Below are 16,483 nucleotides of genomic sequence, written 5' to 3' on the forward strand. Positions count from 1 at the left end.
TTCCTATAATGTGTGTCACTTCCCCTATATACATTTTACTTAATACTTTTCATAAAAGTCCATTAGGTAAAAATATATTTACCAATGCCCTTATGATATTATATTATGCATGAGACCCTCTAAGCCCACATATCATTCTAGCTAATAACTTTAGCGGCCCATTTACAGTTATTACTCCACTTTATTAATTAATTACATCAACATATAGAGTAATAAATTAATGACCAATTTAACTTAATTTATAGGTTAAGTTTCCAACCCATGGGGTGCCAAGTTATACCTAGTGCTCTAGAAGATACCGAGTAGTGTTTGAACTCTCTCATATAGTCATTCATTTGCGGGAGACGCTCGAATGATTAGGGTATGGTTGATTATCAATAAAAAAATTGATTAAAAACCTGATTCTCACCAAGAACTTTTTGTATAAGTACAATCAACTTGATTGATGTTTAGGTAAATACCATTAAGGGATTCATATGGATAAATTCAATGAATTATTTCTCCAGATTACCCACCCATCTGTCCTTAGTGTACAATCAACTTGTTTGGCATAAGTAGAATCAAAAAGTGTTATTCTACCTGGATAATTCGATGTATTTTGATTATACGTCGAATATGAATATTTAGAATGCATGTTTAAAGACTAGAAATCAATATGTTATAATATCATTTTAATTCAATCATTGCACGTATTCATGTACTTCATTATAAACATCACAAATGAATGATAACGAATAAAATATTTCATTCAATGAAAACATGGTGGTATGATTGGCTTGACAGCCACATAATATCCATCAAATACATGCTAAGGGTCTATTAAAACCTGAAAGTTATACATTAAATGCATTTAATAAATCTAAATTTAGATTTACTCCTCCGTAAAAATAACTAATTCTTTTTGTAAGTCAAAAGAATATTATCTCACTTGTAAATTTAATTTTTTAATAAGTCATAAACAGATCTCCATGTTTTTGAATTTTATATAGATATATGTGCACACATTTTAGAATAGCGTTCTTATCTCGCCTCGGTTGTCACCCCTCGTCGGAGCCCTAGCCCGATCGCGCGCTCTACTCTTGTGGTTCGTAATCGCTTCCTTGATCAGTTCGAGCTGTTCTTGATCTTCACCGGGAGTCGAAGGTATCAAATTCCTTTGGATTCCTGTGATTTGCAGTTGAAACTCGAAAGTCTTGGAAGGAACGGTCGGAAGATGAGCGAAAGCAGTATCAGAGCACATCCGGATTGCATCAACGCTTCAAATCCTTACCATGAATGCGTAGAATACTGTTTTCATAAGATCGCCGAGGATAGAAAGCGCGCCGCCGCGCTTCGTCCCCCTTCCCCAGGTCTGATACTTCTTTCTGATTATTTGAAGATCTGACCGAAGATTCCTTGTATTTACAGCGATTCTCAGTTTTCTTTCTTGGAGAACGCATTATTCTTGCTTCTTTTTTGCTTGCTGCTGCAACTTCTTCTAAATTTACCTCAATCGGGGGAAGAAACTACGTTGTGCGGTCTAAATACAGTCCCGAGTCTAAACAATTATGCAAGTTGCCGAAGATTTCAGTGTGAGATGGAATCTTACAGTCGCTCAATGGTGATAATCGTGGAAAATTAGGAGTAAACACGCGTGCTAATGAAAAGGATAAACCTATGGATTAAATTAATGCTTTCGCTGCATAATTTTCTTCCAAACTTACATGATCATAACATGTGCTATTTTTCCTTCCGAAAAATAGTGATAAACAGAAATTTTTCTTGTAAGAAATCTCTGTTGCAAAACATTGTATAGTCATGTGGCAAAACGTTAGATCTATCAAATCAAATTAATAATTTTATTCCATACACTGTAATTTTCTTACTGAAAGTGGCAGGATACACAAATCCGATTCATTGTTTGATTCTTACATCCCAACTGCATTAAGCTTTCTAGGAATTGGTCGTCCGCATGTATCTATCCCATCTTTTTTCTTCAAAAAACCAAATGCCTTTTAAAATTATATCTTACCATTTCATGGGCTTCATCCATTCTTTGCGGAAAACGTTGTGGGTTTTTGATTTTGCCGGGAAATCTCATATTTATTATAACCTGCAGATGTTGATTCCTCCGAGAGAGTCCTCTCTCCAGAACGAGCATCAAGCCCTGACGCTCATCCTGATGACAATGACAGCCAGAAAGAAATGGATGCTGCGTACCCCAATATGAGCGAGAGGCAGAAAAAGCTGTTCGAACTTAGGCTAAAGATGGTGCATTTTTTAATCTTTTCTTCCTATTTCATCGTGCAATTTCGATCAAACTGACCTCTTTCATGGTCTTTGATCTGTAGAACGAAGCGCAAAAAGCCAATCAGATGGCGATGGTGGCAGAGAAGAAGAAGCTCGAGGCGCCGCCGGAGTCGCGCGGCGTGTCCAAGCAGAAGTGGCTGGAAGACAGGAAGAAGAGGATTGGAAAGCTTCTAGATGCCAATGGCTTGGAGATGAAGAAAGCTTACATGCTTGACACGCAGGAGATGGCTGAGGCAAAGTACAAGAAGTGGGAGAAAGATCCTGCCCCTGCTGGTTGGGATGGTAAGTTTATGAAGTTACTCTTTTGTTTTTTCTGTTCTGAACAATGTCTTCTCAATACCCTTTGTTCATTTCTTATCTCGGAAACAGTTCATAAGCAGAATTAAATCAGCATTGTTTCCGTTTCTATCCACTTCTGGAAACAGTTCATTGAAAGAACTGTGCCAAGAAATGTTTTAGTTTTTATCTTACCCTGGAAACAGTAAATTGAAAGCATTTTATTTCAATGTTTTTCTATCTGATCTTGGAAACTTTTTACCGGGAGAACTGTGCAAGAAATGTTTTAGCTTCTATCTAGCCTTGGACAATAAATTGACAGCATTGTATAAAAAAATCTTTCGGTTGCTATCTAATCATGGAAACATTCCATCAGAAGAACTGTGTAAGAAATGTTTTTGTTTCTATCTAGCCTTGGAAACTGTTAATCGACTGCATTCCATTAAAAATGTTTCAGTTTCTCTCTAATTTTAGAAACATTTTGTCTGAAGAACTGTATCAGAAATGTTTTTGTTTCTATCTAGCATTGGAAATAGTTGATCGACAGCGTTGTATAAAAAAAGTTTCAGTTCCTCTCTAGCCTTGGAAACATTTCATCGGAAGAGTTGTATCGGAAACGTTTTTGTTTTTATCTAATATCAGAGACAGTTCGTCGGAAAATTCGTGTTACAAATGTTTCTGTTTCGACTTAATCCTGGAAGCATCATATTGAAATTACTGTTAACGGGAATGTTTCAATTTCTATCAAATCTTGGAAACAATTTATCATAATCGGAAACAGTTTATCAATGGAACAGCATCAGAAATGTTTCGGTTTTGATCTAACTTTGGGAAACATCTAATCAAAAGATTGAGGATACCAGAAATTTTTAGAAACTTGGAAAAGGACTTCACACTGTTCAAATCCATGTTGCATTTTCTTCTAGATTTCATCTATCAGCTTAAATCTAACGACGCTTTCCAGTTTTACTGGTTTCTCTTAGAGATCTGTTGCTGATAAATTATTGCATTCATCAGTTTTCAACCAGAAGACGTTGTACAACGCGCACAAAAAGAGGACGAAGAACATGGAAATCGACATGGAGGCGTACAACAAGGCCAAGGAAGAGGATCCCGAGTTCTATCGCAACGCCGCAAGTCTCCAGTACGGCAAGGTAATCGAAAGAATTCAAAAACCTAGAAAAATTCAAAGATTTAAAAGATTTACGGCGTTGATTCGACGGTGTTCTTGGCGCAGGATCCGAAGATTCCGGAAGAGAACGTGGATCGAATGGTGAGGGAGCTTCGGGATCGGGAGGCGAAGCGGAAATCGTTCAGCCGGCGGCGAAAGTTCCACGAGGAGAAGGACATCGACTCCATCAACGACCGCAACGAGCACTTCAACAAGAAGATCGAGAGGGCGTTCGGCAAGTACACGCTCGAGATCAAGAACAACCTCGAGCGCGGGACGGCGCTCCCCGACTGATCATCCTGTTTTTGAATTTGAATCGAGATCGCATTCTCTCTAATCTGTTGGAGGAATCGTTGGGCGCCGAGTTTCGGGAAAAGACAGTCAATAAATGAAATGAGTGGATTATATATATATGAAGCGGTTGACTGAGCGGAGCGGTCGTGGTATAAATATCGGGAGATTGGAAGATTCATTCGGCGATCGGCGTGGCGATGACGCGGGGAAAGCAGAAGATCGAGGCGCAGCGGAAGAACGCGGAGCGGAATCAGAAGGCCAAGGGCTCGCAGCTCGAGGCCCGAGCCGCTGCCTTCAAGATCAATTGTCCGATCTGCAAGGTACTGAGATTCAAACTTCTCCGATTCAACTTATCCTCTCCTGCAATCGCTTGTCCTTTAGCAGCGGAAAACCTCGCAAGATCTTTCAATCTGCTAGGATTTCGTTCGCGATCTCGCTCTCTCTCGCGATTTTCGATTCTTGAATATTCGCGATTTCCTCGAATTTTCATCGTGCCGCGGAAGAATTCTTTCCAAACTCCGAACAAGAATTCCAGACGACATTCGAATTGGTCAGATAATAACTGCGATCTGTTCTTCTTTGGTTCCTGAGCGAATCGGAACAAGTATAATAGAATCTAATAGAACAATCAATTGAGGAAAGAGTGTAATCTGCATTACTTCTACTCTCAGCTTTCTTTGGTTCCTGAGCAACTCGCAACTTGTAGAATCTATATTAAAAAAAAAAAACTATTAGAACAATCAATTGAAAAGAACCGGTAATCTGTAAGACTTCTACTCTCAGCTTTCTTTGGTTCCTGAGAAAATCGCAACAGGTATAGTAGAATCTATTAGAACAATCGATTGAAGAAAAACTGTAATCTGTATTACTTCTACTCTCAGCTTTCTTTGGTTCCTGAGAAAATCGCAACAAGTATAGCAGAATCTACTAGAACAATCAATTGAATAAAAATTATTTTATGTATTACTTATACTCGCAGCTCTCTTTGGTTCCTGAGCGAATCACATCAAGAATGGCACAAATTATAACTGGATAATCGATAATCTGCTAACGAATTATCGTGATTTAAATCATACCTAGATTTCTTCCCTCTGTAACAGGTGGCGCTGGCGAACCATAATCAGCTTGTGGATCACTACGGATCGAAGCACCCCAAGGAAATGCCTCCGAGCGACTCGGGATGAACTCCTGCCATCTCCACCGTCGATACGACATCAGATGTAGCTTATGCATTTCCCTGATCGAATCAGGTCCGTCCATCCCTCTTCCCTTGAAGTGCCATTAAAGAAAGCAATGGATCCATCAAAGAAGCCCACAACAATAATCCAAAATTGAACCTTTCATGTTGTGGAAAGTGGAACGTAGAAAGTTTGCGATGAGTTTGTTCTCATAATTGTCATTTCGTTTTTATTTGCTTCGATAGTTTGTGGAAAGTGGAAGCCATTCAGGCAGGGATAACACCCCTGAACGCATAAAATGGGAGACTTGATCTTATAAATGTTTCAGACGTTTGTGAATAGCGTAAAAGTATGAATGATAGAAATAAATTAATTCACTGATCTGGATATCAAAATTCTATTGTAATCTATTGAAATAGGGCTCACTAGCAAATTACAGATAGTAGTCGCATTAGACATCCCAGCATATAAGAAAATTAAGGCATCGGGGGAGGTTTTAACAATCTTTTAACTCGCCAGATCTTTCATGCATTCAAAAGTTGAAATTTGATGGAAAATATCTAAAATTTAGAACATAAAAGTGTACAATGCGTACTTGTTCCTTAATATTGACATAGATACAGCTTTGAACTTGCCACTGAATCGGCTCACGTTCCTCTATAGTTACACTGGGGGGAAAAAAGAAAGAAAAAGAAGAAGAAACTACGGGTACCTTATTCGACCTAGTTATGAACAGTTTAAGGTTTGATCTTTCTGTGCTTTGATTTTCTTTGCAGTGAGCTCTAACAATGAACTTTAACTTCTATGAGCGGGCGCAGAGAAGATGCCCATCCACATCCGGAACGAACCCATTGTCTATCATCTCATCTCGTATGATATCATACGTGATCTTATTCGGCGTCAGCCCTTTCATCAGCATCTCATTCAGGAGCTTGTTCGCCTCTTCCATTTTCCCCATCTTACAAAAGCACTTGATGAACACGTTGAAGGTAACTTCATTGGGCCTTTTCCCCTGCTTCTCCATTCTCCACCTCAAATTCAGAGCAGCTCTCACGTTTCCCTCTCTGCAGAACCCATCAATCACAAGATTATAACTCACATGACTAGGCTTCAACCCCACCTCAAACATCTCATCCAAGAGCTTCAAACCCTTGTTCGATCGCCCATTCCCACACAAACACCCAATCAGCTGATTATAAGTCACCAAATCCGGCTTAACTCCATGCTCGGCCATCTCATCCCAGACCCACCTCATCTTCTTCTTGTCCCCGCCTCGGCAAAACCCCAAGATCAGAGAATTGAATGTTGAAATATTAGGAGGAAATCCTTGCTTCTTGAAAACCGAACCGTATAGCTCTTCAGCAGCCTCTATGTTCCCCGATCGGCAGTGCCCATCAATCAAAGTATTGTAAGTGATGACATCCGGTTCAATCCCCATCTCCGAAGCTTCAATTACAAGCCGCTCCGCCTCTTTCATCATCATCATCTTCTTCTTGCAATACCCATTGATGATCGAATTGTAAGTTCTAATACTGGGCTTCGTTCCCTCGCCCGCCTTCATCTCTTCCAACATCCTTCGAGCTTCCTCCATCCTGCCCTCCGCACAGAGCCCGTTGATCAAGCAATTGTAGGTGACCGTATTAGGCTTCAACCCCATCTCCAGCATTTCATCGAACAGCTTCTGGGCAGAAGAAAAACTCCCCTCTCTGCACTGCCCGTTGATCAGAGTATTGAACGTGATCAGATTAGGGGAAATCCGACTCAAGATCATTTCCTCGAACACCTCTCCGGCCCTGATCAAGCCCCCGACTCTCCCCATCTGGCAATACCCGTGAATGATCGTGTTGAAGGTGACAACGGAAGGACAAACCCCCCTCCGCTTCATGTCCAGCATCAAATCCTTGGCTCTCTGCATCTTCCCGGCCTTGGAGAACCCATGGATGATGGTATTGAAGGTGATCAAGTCCGGCTCCGCCATTCCCATCACCATCTCTTTATAAACCCTCTCCGCGGTCTTCAATCGGGATTCCCTGACCAGAGAATTGAGCAGGGGATTGCAGGACAAGGGGGAGAGCTTGAAACCGTAGGCCCGGGCTCGGCGGAAGGCTTCAACGGCGGCGTCGGCGGTGGATCTTCTGGCGAGCTCCGTGAGCAGCACGTCGGCGACGAGGGAGAGGGTTGATTTGGGGGCGCCGGAGACGGCGAGGGAGTGGAAGATTGAAGCGGGGGGATGAACCCTAGATTTGACGAGGGAGTGGATTAGAGACCGGAGATGGCTGAATCTGTGGGAGGAGGCGAGCAGGAGGAGGAGGCGGCAGTGGAGGGGGAGGGGGAAGGGGGAGGGGAGGGCTTGGCGGGTGGCCCATTTGAAGAATTGGAGGGCTGGGTCGAGCTGGAGAGATGGGTCGTCGAGGAGGAAGAGGAGGAGGGCGTCGGGGGAAGAGAATTGGAGGTCGGACCAGCGCTGGTTGAGGATGAGATGGTTGATCTGAGCTCGGTTGAAGGTGTCTGAAGCGCAGAGGCGGGGAAGACGAAGAGTCCTTGTGGAGAGCATTCTCGCCGTGGTCAACAGTGGAGGGGACGGCGGTTTGGGGTTTTATTTGATGGTTGTGACGGTGACGGTGACGGTGACGGCGGGCAGAGATGGGGCGATGTACTCAGCTATGTGCGGGCGGCAGGCAGGTGGAGGTGGGGCGACGTGCGCACTACAGGCGAGCGGTGTGCGAGTGGAGGTGGGGCGATGTGCTCACTACAGGCCAGCGGCGTGCGGGTGGTGATGGGGCGACGTGCTCACTACAGGCGAGCGGCGTGCGGGTGGAGGTGGGGCGACGTGCTCACTACAGGCCAGCAGCGTGCGGGTGGAGGTGGGGCGACGTGCTCACTGCAGCGAGCAGTGTGCAGGTGGTGATGGGGCAACGTGCTCACTACAGGCAAGCGGCGTGCGGGTGGTGATGGGGCGACGTGCTCACTACAGGCCAGCAGCGTGCGGATGGAGGTGGGGCCACGTGCTCACTGCAGGCGAGCAGTGTACGGATGGTGATGAGGCGACAGTACTCACTTCTGGCTAGTGGCATGCGGGTGGTGATGGGGCGACGTGCTCACTACAGGCGAGCCGTGTGCGAATGGTGATGAGGCGACAGTACTCACTACTGGCGAGTGGTGTGCAGGTGGTGATGGGGCAACGTGCTCACTACAGGCCAGCAGTGTGTGGACGGTGAGTGGGTGGTGATGAGGCGACGTGCTCACTGTAAGTGAGCAGTGTGCGGGTGGTGATGTGGCAAGCGGTGTGTGGGTGGTGATGAGGCAACGTGCTCTGTACAGGTGAGCGGCGTGCGGGTGGTGATGAGGCGACGTGCTCACTACAGGCAAGCATAGTGTGGTGATGAGGAGATGTACTCACTACTGGCTAGCATAGTGTGGGTGGTGATGTGGTGGCACACCAGTGAGCTGCATGCGTGTGGTGATGAGGTGATGTGCTCACTGCAGGCAAGCACTACCGATGAGTGGTGTGCAGGTGGTGATGAGGTGATGTGCTCACTGCAGGCAAGCACTACCGATGAGTGGTGTGCAGGTGGTGATGAGGTGGTGTGCTCACTACAGGCGAGCGGCGGCCGAGTGGCGATGAGGTGTCATGCTCAATATCAATGAGCAGCATGCTCACTATCAGCGAGTGGTGTGCGGGTGGTGATGATGGGAAGTGCAGATGTTGATGAGGCGAGGCGCTCACTACAGGCAAACAACGTGTAGGTCGTAATCATGCAACGCAATCACAGCAAGCGACTTTGCGTAGACATGCAATGTGCACTGACTTAGGGGGGTGATAGTGGGTACTGGGAAGCAGCGTGAAGGTGGTGATGAGGCAACGTGACCACTGCAAGAAACTTGGCATAGACAGGCGATGTGCACTGACTTGGTGGGCCGGTAGTGGCTGCAGGAAGCGGAGGCAGTGGTCCAGAGGCAAGTCCCAGGGAGAAAGATGAAAAATTATATATTAAAAAATTCACTGAAGTCTGCATCAAGTGAGGCGCCTCTTAGACTTTCAAGTGGCACTTTTTAGAGGGATATATTCGAAAAGGAAATTAAAATGTATGTTACGCCAGCAGTGCCATTCCGTTACACCAACCGCTCCCCATCACGTTTAGCTCTTGGTTCAATGGGTATAGTTTTTATGCATTCTTGATAAGGATATCTGAAATTTGATTCAATGAATTAAAAGAACAAAGAACCTTAGGGATATAGTACATTTAAAAGATATATACAGATTTTTCTCTGCGAGTCTTTGATGGAATGTAAAACAATGTCTGAGAGGAGGCCAAGCCTATAACCGGGAGCAGTTTATGCAAGTAGATTGTTTGGTTGGGCAATGAATTCCTACTCCAACTCCGCTTGAGATGGGCTAAATTTGTGATTTAGTGAGTTGGGTTGTTTTGGTAAATAGTCACACTACAACATCACTAGGTATAGTGATCTTTTGCATTGCCACTCATGTATTAAGCTCGAGTTGTCTGGATTTAAAACTTAGAAGGCAAGTTTTCAATAGATGATTTACTATGCTGGACTTAGCCCTAGTTTTAATTATAATTTTTATGACTGTTGAATTTTATGGACCCTGATGGCGCAGCACCGCCGGTCGTCATCGAGCCAGAGCGTGAGGAGCCACCATCGTCATCGAGCCCGCCACCGACACGTACCCAGCCGTCACGATGAGCCGCAGCAGCGACGTGCGACCCCGAATTCCGATATACGGCATGATGACGCGCTGCCACCACCTCTGGATCGCTCACCGTCTTGCCCACGTTTTTCATCTTATCGCCGCATCTTTCTTTTTTTTCATCTTGTCTTTGTAAGGGGGAAAGAACCCATATGAGGATTCCTTTCCCCCCCCTAGCACTTTAGCTGGCCTTAACAGGCCTTCTGTTTTCTTTCCCTTTCTTTTTTCCTTTTCTGTTTTGTTGGTTATTGGGGGCCCATATCATCCATCCTATATAAGGAGGAGGGGTGCCCCAAGAACAGTACTCTTGAATTTTAAGTTATAAAGTTATGAGAATTTGAAGAGTCACGACCGCGCGAGCAGGAAGATGAAAGGAAGGAGGGAGAAGGAAGAAGAAGAAGAAAGGAAGAAGAAGAAGAGGAAGGAGAGGAAGAAGGAGAAGAAGGGAGAGAAGAGAGAAGGAGAAGAAGAGCCACCGCCCGCCGCCCGACCGTCGCCGACCGCCGCCCAGCCGCCACCCGCGGTTATACCGCCGGCGGCGCCGCCTCCCCCGTTTCCACCGCCGACCATGCCGTCCCCGCACCTCCCGCCGTCGCCGCGCCCTCCCTCTCCTCCTCTGTCACCGCCCACGCGCTCCCCGTCACCCCTGCCGCCAACCTCTCCCCCCCCGTTCTTTTCCCGCTCTGCCGCTGCACGTTCTCGGCCCCGCCTTTTCACCTCCCTCCGCCGTCCGCGCCGTCCTCTCCACCCGGCCGACGCCCACACCACCTCCCTAACCCGCTCGTCGCCGCCCACACTCCCCCCGCACGTCCCGCCTCCGCCCGTGCTATCTCCCTACCCCTATTCCTCATCGCACCCTCTCTCACCCCGCCTCCGCTCACATCGCGCAGCCGGTTTCTTTTCCGGTCGCGCGTAGCCCTCTACCGCCGGGCAACCTGCGCCCACGCCCTCTTTCTCCGCGCTTGCTGCCCGATTACGTCCACTTTTCACCCCTCTCACCTCGCCATTCGACCCAACCTACCCGCCCGGGACACCTTACCCCACTACCATTCACTCACCACCCGCGGGCGATTCTACCCCGCTGGTAGTCGTCCCGCGCGCACGGCCCCCGGGAACAAGTCCTTAGCTCCGGCGGTCCGCACCGCATCGACATCACGCCCCTTGTCAACAACCGATCTGCCGCCGTCGACGTCTACTCCTGCGCCCACATTCTTGCCGGCATCTTCCCGTCACTCAGGACTCCCGCGTCTCTACGGATCTCCGGTTACGCATATCTGTCGCCAGAGCGACAACGGTACCCCTCACTCACTCTCCTTTACGTACTTTACTTTCTTCAGTGCACTTTTGGTTCGCCTCTTCCGGGTTAGATAGGTGAGCGAGTGACAGGCTGAGAAAACGACGAAAATTCAACGAGAGTATTACCTGCCCGGTACGAGTCGGGTTCTCCCGACGCGTGTGAGCACTATAGCAGGGCTTCCCATTCGGTGACGTACTCGCCCTCGACCTTCTCGGGTGAGGTTCAGGAGGTCCGTCTGACCTTACTTAGAGCAATCCCGTCAATTCTCTGGAACGGCACCCACCGCTCGTGGGCGCACGCACGTACTACACATAGGACTTTCGCATTGCACGTCATCACCCCTACCTGTCATTAGCATCCGTCGGACGACGTCGGCCGACGTAGTCCGATTAGTCCCCGATACGACACCGAGCCCGTACCCTCGGTGACGACCGGACAACGTTTTGACAACGTCCGGCATCAGACCCCATGCTGCATGTTATGGCCATGGGTGTTAGAAATACTTGGGAGGATGGGTCTCCTATTTTAAAGCATAGATTTTTTTAATTTATGCAGACATGAATGCTAGATGTGGATTATTGATGTAGCCTAGAAGCTCATTTGTTTAGGCTCATTTACAACTGGTGGCACAAGTAGGAGATCCTTCTTGAAGCTAGCAAGATCTAAAAAAAATCATCTTACAGATTTTTCTTTGACAGAATCCTCTAATAAATTCTACTTCTGCCAGAATTTGAAGAATATCTTTGCTACACCTTTTCAATGGTGCAGATATTTTGTTTTTTCATGTGAGGATCTTCTTGAAACACACAGTATCTATTTATATATTTTATAGTCCCCAGAGTCTGTCTACTATATCTGCTTAGGCCTATCTGACTCCTAATCTTCTATTTTAAATTGTAAGCGTTGTTTTTCTCAATGTTTTAAGCTGTCTTCTCAATGGTACCATCATTATGGATGAACTTTTGTGGCTTATATAAGGCCCTTTTACCTTCAAGAAACAATATTGATTTATATTGTTTTGTTGAAAATATTGTTTGTGCACTCTGAGTGCTCTCTTTATTAGAGAGTGGTATAGTGCTTGTGGACTCAAGCAACATAACTTTATAGGTATAAGTCATATTTCTACATTGTTTGTGTACTAAGGTTTTGTTAATTACTCCAAATCACATCCAAAAAAATTTATTTTTATAAAAAAAAAGTCTAACAATGAGGCAACATCAAGATAAGAGAATTGGCATAGCTGAAACTTGAATTCAAGATAATTTAATTGAATTAAGGAGATATTTTGCTTCTCTTCAAATCCCATTAACCAATTGAGACAGTTATAAATAGCTGAGTGATTCTAGGCACGATATGATGGTGAGTCTCTCTTGTTTCCACCTTGGATAGATATTGCGGTTTATAATAATTCAGAAAACTAGTTTTATTTTAGTCATTGGAATTTCCCTTTTCTTTTCTCATAAATGACAAAGAAAGATTAACCTGGATTAGCCATCGATGAGTAGATATCTTATAATTACAATCATAACTGCAGCTCTTTGATGTTTTATAGTAAACATTCAATGGGTGAATCAAGTATCATTGTTTGCCCCATGTTTAATAAACATGTATTTATAATTGAATTTATAATTAGTTATATTATTGCATTCATTTATCTTAGTATTTCATTTCATGTGATCATATATATGTATATTCTCCAAATCTATACAAGATGCATCTTACTTAATTTTGTATAGGTTCCCTAATATTTTCATTCAATTATAGTACGATCCTTGTGAAGTGTTTTAAAGAAAAATATATAATTTATAATTAATATTTTGAGTTTTACAAATGTATAAGCCCTGGTTAAAACTTATTGAAAGTGAAGGATGGCACTTAGGAGATGCATCAAGCCAACCAGCGAGCAGCTTAATGGACAATGGAAAAATTCCATGGATTGCAACCTTTTGCAATGTAAATCTCACAATTGGCCAAATTAATTTCACAAAATCAAGACGACCATATAGAGAGGTTCTTGGGTTGCTTCAACCATTCAAGTCAAATGTCCAGTTGAGCTATTCATTTGATGGTGTTGCGTTGATGAAGGATTATACATATGCATTAGCGAATGATGATAAAAGTTTTAAGAGAGAGTTCAAGTGCTACCAGAGCACAAGACATAGCTTGGCATCCGAGGGTCTAGAAACTTAACCTATCGATTAGGTTAAATTGATCCTTGATTATTAAATCTATATGTCGATATAGTTAGTTGATAAGGTTGGTCAATATGTGTAATGAGGGCATCAAAACTCAAAGGGTCACAAAAATAATCCATGGATCTTTTTTGATATACTTAAATTATACGGATTTTTTTAAAAAGTTTAAAAATAAGTATGAACAGAGTCCAGACATATGCAGTTCATGACCTAAAATTTTGGTGACCCAATGGGATAATGGACTCTATTTCTCACAATGTGATTTGATCACTAATAATTCTCATTTAAAATTTAAAACTCGATTACACTTTATTTTTAATTTTTGCTGCAGTACTCATCTTCAATCGTTGATCACAATCACAAACCCAAAACATTAATTTGTAATTTTCAACTCGTGTTTATCAACAAAAGGCCTATGTATGTAGTCAGGTGGTCTAGAAATAAGATACTATATACTAAATCTAGCTTCAATACTGACTCAAAATACAAATATAGTTGTAGTTTTCTCAGTTTTTAGATGATTTATACTTACAAAATGAACTATATTTATGAGAAAATTTGTGAATTTTGTCACATGTTGAAAGTTGATTTTTACCATTATAAGCATAGCATCAAAAGTTTTCCATACTATCTTAGATGAAGAAGTACAGTTGATAACATCATGTCATGATACATTATTTTCTTAAATAAATTAAATATATTGGTCAAAATCTTCATGTTAAAATGCAATTTAATTCCCTTAAAATTATAATTGATGCAGTAAAATTAGTGAGGCAATCAATCAAGTTAACAAGGGCATTAATCTTTTTTATGTTCTATGTACATTAATATTTAGATGCCAAAAATAAAAATAGCATGCACATTGATATTTAGATGTTCTATGTAAAGAACGTAACATATAAATATTAGTATTTATATGTTCCATGTAAAGATATTTAAGACTGATAGAGCTTCTCGTAATACATTTCAAAAATTCTATGAATCATTCAGAGTAAATATAATCATTATGATGCCATGTGATAAACTATTACCATATATGGTTTTTAGCTGAAGAACTGCAACATTAAAGTAGTAGAAACTCAAATTAAAATGCAAATGAGTCGATCCATGAAGGATGTAGCCATCAATAGGGAAACAAATAATCTTTTTACAGAATAATACTTTTTTTTGAAATGTGTAATTCCATAAGATATTATTAGGGCATGACACCGTTTGATCTATCTTCGGACAGACCAAAGAAAAATGAACTGTCAGTCAGCCTTGTTAGGTCTGACCAATTATTTGGTTCAATATTGGTTCACACGTTGAACCAGCCAAAATACTAAATATGAATATAAAATTACAGCGTACATATATTCATAAAATATTAATATTCCTGCATGCATACAGGAAAAATATACAAACCATTCCTCTCCCCTTTCATCCTTCCATCATGCCCTCTGACAGTGCCATCACCGTCATCAGGATTCACTACCTGTGCCACCACAATTTCCCAAGTTGATTATACCTCTCTCTCTCTCTCTCTCTCTCTCTCTCTTTGTGACGATCTGTCTCATTTCATCCCTCCATCCTCCTGCTTCTCTTTGTATAAGTCTCTCTTTGTCCCTCCTTCCTCTCCCACTTTCTCTTTATGTTGATTTATCACTCTTTCTCCATCCGTCTTCCTATCTCTCTCTCTCTCTCTGAATCTACGTCACTTTCTCCATCCTTGTTCACTGAATGTCAAACTCTCTTTCCCCCTCCATCTTCCTCTCTCTCTCTCTCTCTTATTAGATCTATCTCCTTTTCTCCCTGCTTCTTGTTATGTGTCTATGTCGATCGATAAGTCTCTCCCTCCTTCATCTCTCTTTGATCATTTCTCTCTCGTTCATTCCTTATCACACATAAACTTTTTCATTCTCATTCTTCCTCTCAAAATTCTCTCTCTTTCACACTCACCGCCTCACATTCTCCCAATCTTATCACTTTCTTTCTCACTCACTAGCTATTTGATTCATTTCCACTCTCTCATTCTCTCCCTCTCTCGTTCTCTCATTCTCTCCCTCTCTCATTCTCTCATTCTTTCCCTCTCTCACTCTCTAAGTCTCTCTCTCTCACACACACACACATGTTGGGTTATGATGCTTTGATTGAATTCTTTTCTACGCAATAGAAGATGAAATTGATTTCAAAAAAAATCTAATACACAACACATAAAGTGTACCTAGTGCGGAACTTATTCCACCCTTTAATTTCTCCCTTCAAGGTTGTTCTCAAGCTGCTCTTGTGTCCAGAATCTAATAGCATATGCACAATCAATTTGCTTTTAGATATCCACTTATTATTATCCATTTCTTCTTTAAGTTCTTGTAGACCATCTGGTGGCGACGATGTCAACGCACCAACCTCGGGCGTGCCGCCAACGTCATCTGACACGCCTCGCATCCAGACTCGTCATCAACATCAACTGAAGAACTGCCAGGATGATGACCAAATCAGCGCACCGACAACAAACGCACCATCGCCGGACATGCCACCACAATCTCCCGAGCCGTCACGCATCATGACACGTCCTCAACAAGAGATCCTGAACTTCCCTTTGACATGACACGATTACACGTCGTCCACTTTTATTTTATGTCCTTTCTCGTATTTTCTCTTTCCTCCAAGGCCTATATTTAGGCCAACGTTTCAAGAAACATTTGGCAAGTTTATTTTCAAGAATTGAGTTTTCTTCTTGGAAGATTTTCCCTAGCCCTCACCCCTTCAGACTGCCACTGCCACTGTCGTTGCCGTTGCCTTGCGCCAATTCCTCCTGAGAGCAGAACGCCAGGCCACGATAGGAATCATCGAGACGATTTCTATCCACCTGATCCTAGAAACCCGGGCCATGATAGGAATCGTCCTCCGCGGAACGATCCCTATCCACCTATGGATAGAAACACGGTACATGAGGGTAATAGTCCTCCCCGTGATGATTACTCTCTACCGAAGGAGAGAATCCCAAATCGTGATAGGAATCATCCCCCTTGGAATGATCCCTATCCACCTGATGATAGGCGCCGAGGTTGGAATGGGAATTGTCCTGAGTTG

The 16,483-nt window shown here is 43.4% G+C and overlaps 3 protein-coding genes across 4 annotated transcripts; 2 read left to right on the forward strand and 1 right to left on the reverse strand.

The window, feature by feature from the left end:
• Nucleotides 1-1,001: 1,001 nt before the first annotated feature.
• Nucleotides 1,002-4,147, forward strand: LOC144711857 (GCIP-interacting family protein). 2 transcript variants are annotated; one of them, XM_078585957.1, is made up of 6 exons: nucleotides 1,002-1,084; nucleotides 1,178-1,349; nucleotides 2,099-2,250; nucleotides 2,331-2,571; nucleotides 3,583-3,719; nucleotides 3,803-4,147. In XM_078585957.1, the coding sequence occupies exons 2-6, from the start codon at nucleotides 1,214-1,216 to the stop codon at nucleotides 4,028-4,030; spliced, it is 894 nt and encodes a 297-aa protein (XP_078442083.1). In that variant the 5' UTR covers nucleotides 1,002-1,084; nucleotides 1,178-1,213; the 3' UTR covers nucleotides 4,031-4,147. The 2 variants fall into 2 exon arrangements, with proteins under 2 accessions (XP_078442083.1, XP_078442084.1); XM_078585958.1 differs by having other exon boundaries at nucleotides 1,017-1,349.
• A 1,636-nt stretch (nucleotides 4,148-5,783) lies between these two features.
• On the reverse strand, nucleotides 5,784-7,762 carry LOC144711856 (Pentatricopeptide repeat (PPR-like) superfamily protein). The gene has a single exon (XM_078585956.1). It carries the CDS (start codon nucleotides 7,760-7,762, stop codon nucleotides 6,011-6,013), a length of 1,752 nt encoding a protein of 583 aa, XP_078442082.1. The 3' UTR covers nucleotides 5,784-6,010.
• A 1,300-nt stretch (nucleotides 7,763-9,062) lies between these two features.
• On the forward strand, nucleotides 9,063-16,125 carry LOC144712085 (uncharacterized). Its single transcript, XM_078586266.1, has 3 exons — nucleotides 9,063-9,165; nucleotides 10,254-11,213; nucleotides 15,755-16,125. The coding sequence occupies exons 1-3, from the start codon at nucleotides 9,063-9,065 to the stop codon at nucleotides 15,859-15,861; spliced, it is 1,170 nt and encodes a 389-aa protein (XP_078442392.1). The 3' UTR covers nucleotides 15,862-16,125.
• Nucleotides 16,126-16,483: the final 358 nt, after the last annotated feature.

This window comes from Wolffia australiana, chromosome 14 (assembly GCF_029677425.1).
Source record: "Wolffia australiana isolate 7733 chromosome 14, ASM2967742v1".
Lineage (NCBI taxonomy): Eukaryota > Viridiplantae > Streptophyta > Magnoliopsida > Alismatales > Araceae > Wolffia > Wolffia australiana.

Excerpts from the sequence above, each read along its gene's own strand:
- LOC144711856 (XM_078585956.1), bottom strand. The coding sequence starts at position 7,762 with ATGCTCTCCACAAGGACTCTTCGTCTTCCCCGCCTCTGCGCTTCAGAC.
- LOC144712085 (XM_078586266.1), top strand. The coding sequence starts at position 9,063 with ATGAGGCAACGTGACCACTGCAAGAAACTTGGCATAGACAGGCGATGT. Across the intron at positions 9,166-10,253 it reads GCGGAGGCAGTGGTCCAGAG|AATTTGAAGAGTCACGACCG; the intron begins GCAAGTCCCAGG and ends TAAAGTTATGAG. Across the intron at positions 11,214-15,754 it reads CTGTCGCCAGAGCGACAACG|TTCTTGTAGACCATCTGGTG; the intron begins GTACCCCTCACT and ends TTCTTCTTTAAG.
- LOC144711857 (XM_078585957.1), top strand. The coding sequence starts at position 1,214 with ATGAGCGAAAGCAGTATCAGAGCACATCCGGATTGCATCAACGCTTCA. Across the intron at positions 2,251-2,330 it reads TCGAACTTAGGCTAAAGATG|AACGAAGCGCAAAAAGCCAA; the intron begins GTGCATTTTTTA and ends TTTGATCTGTAG. Across the intron at positions 3,720-3,802 it reads CAAGTCTCCAGTACGGCAAG|GATCCGAAGATTCCGGAAGA; the intron begins GTAATCGAAAGA and ends TTCTTGGCGCAG.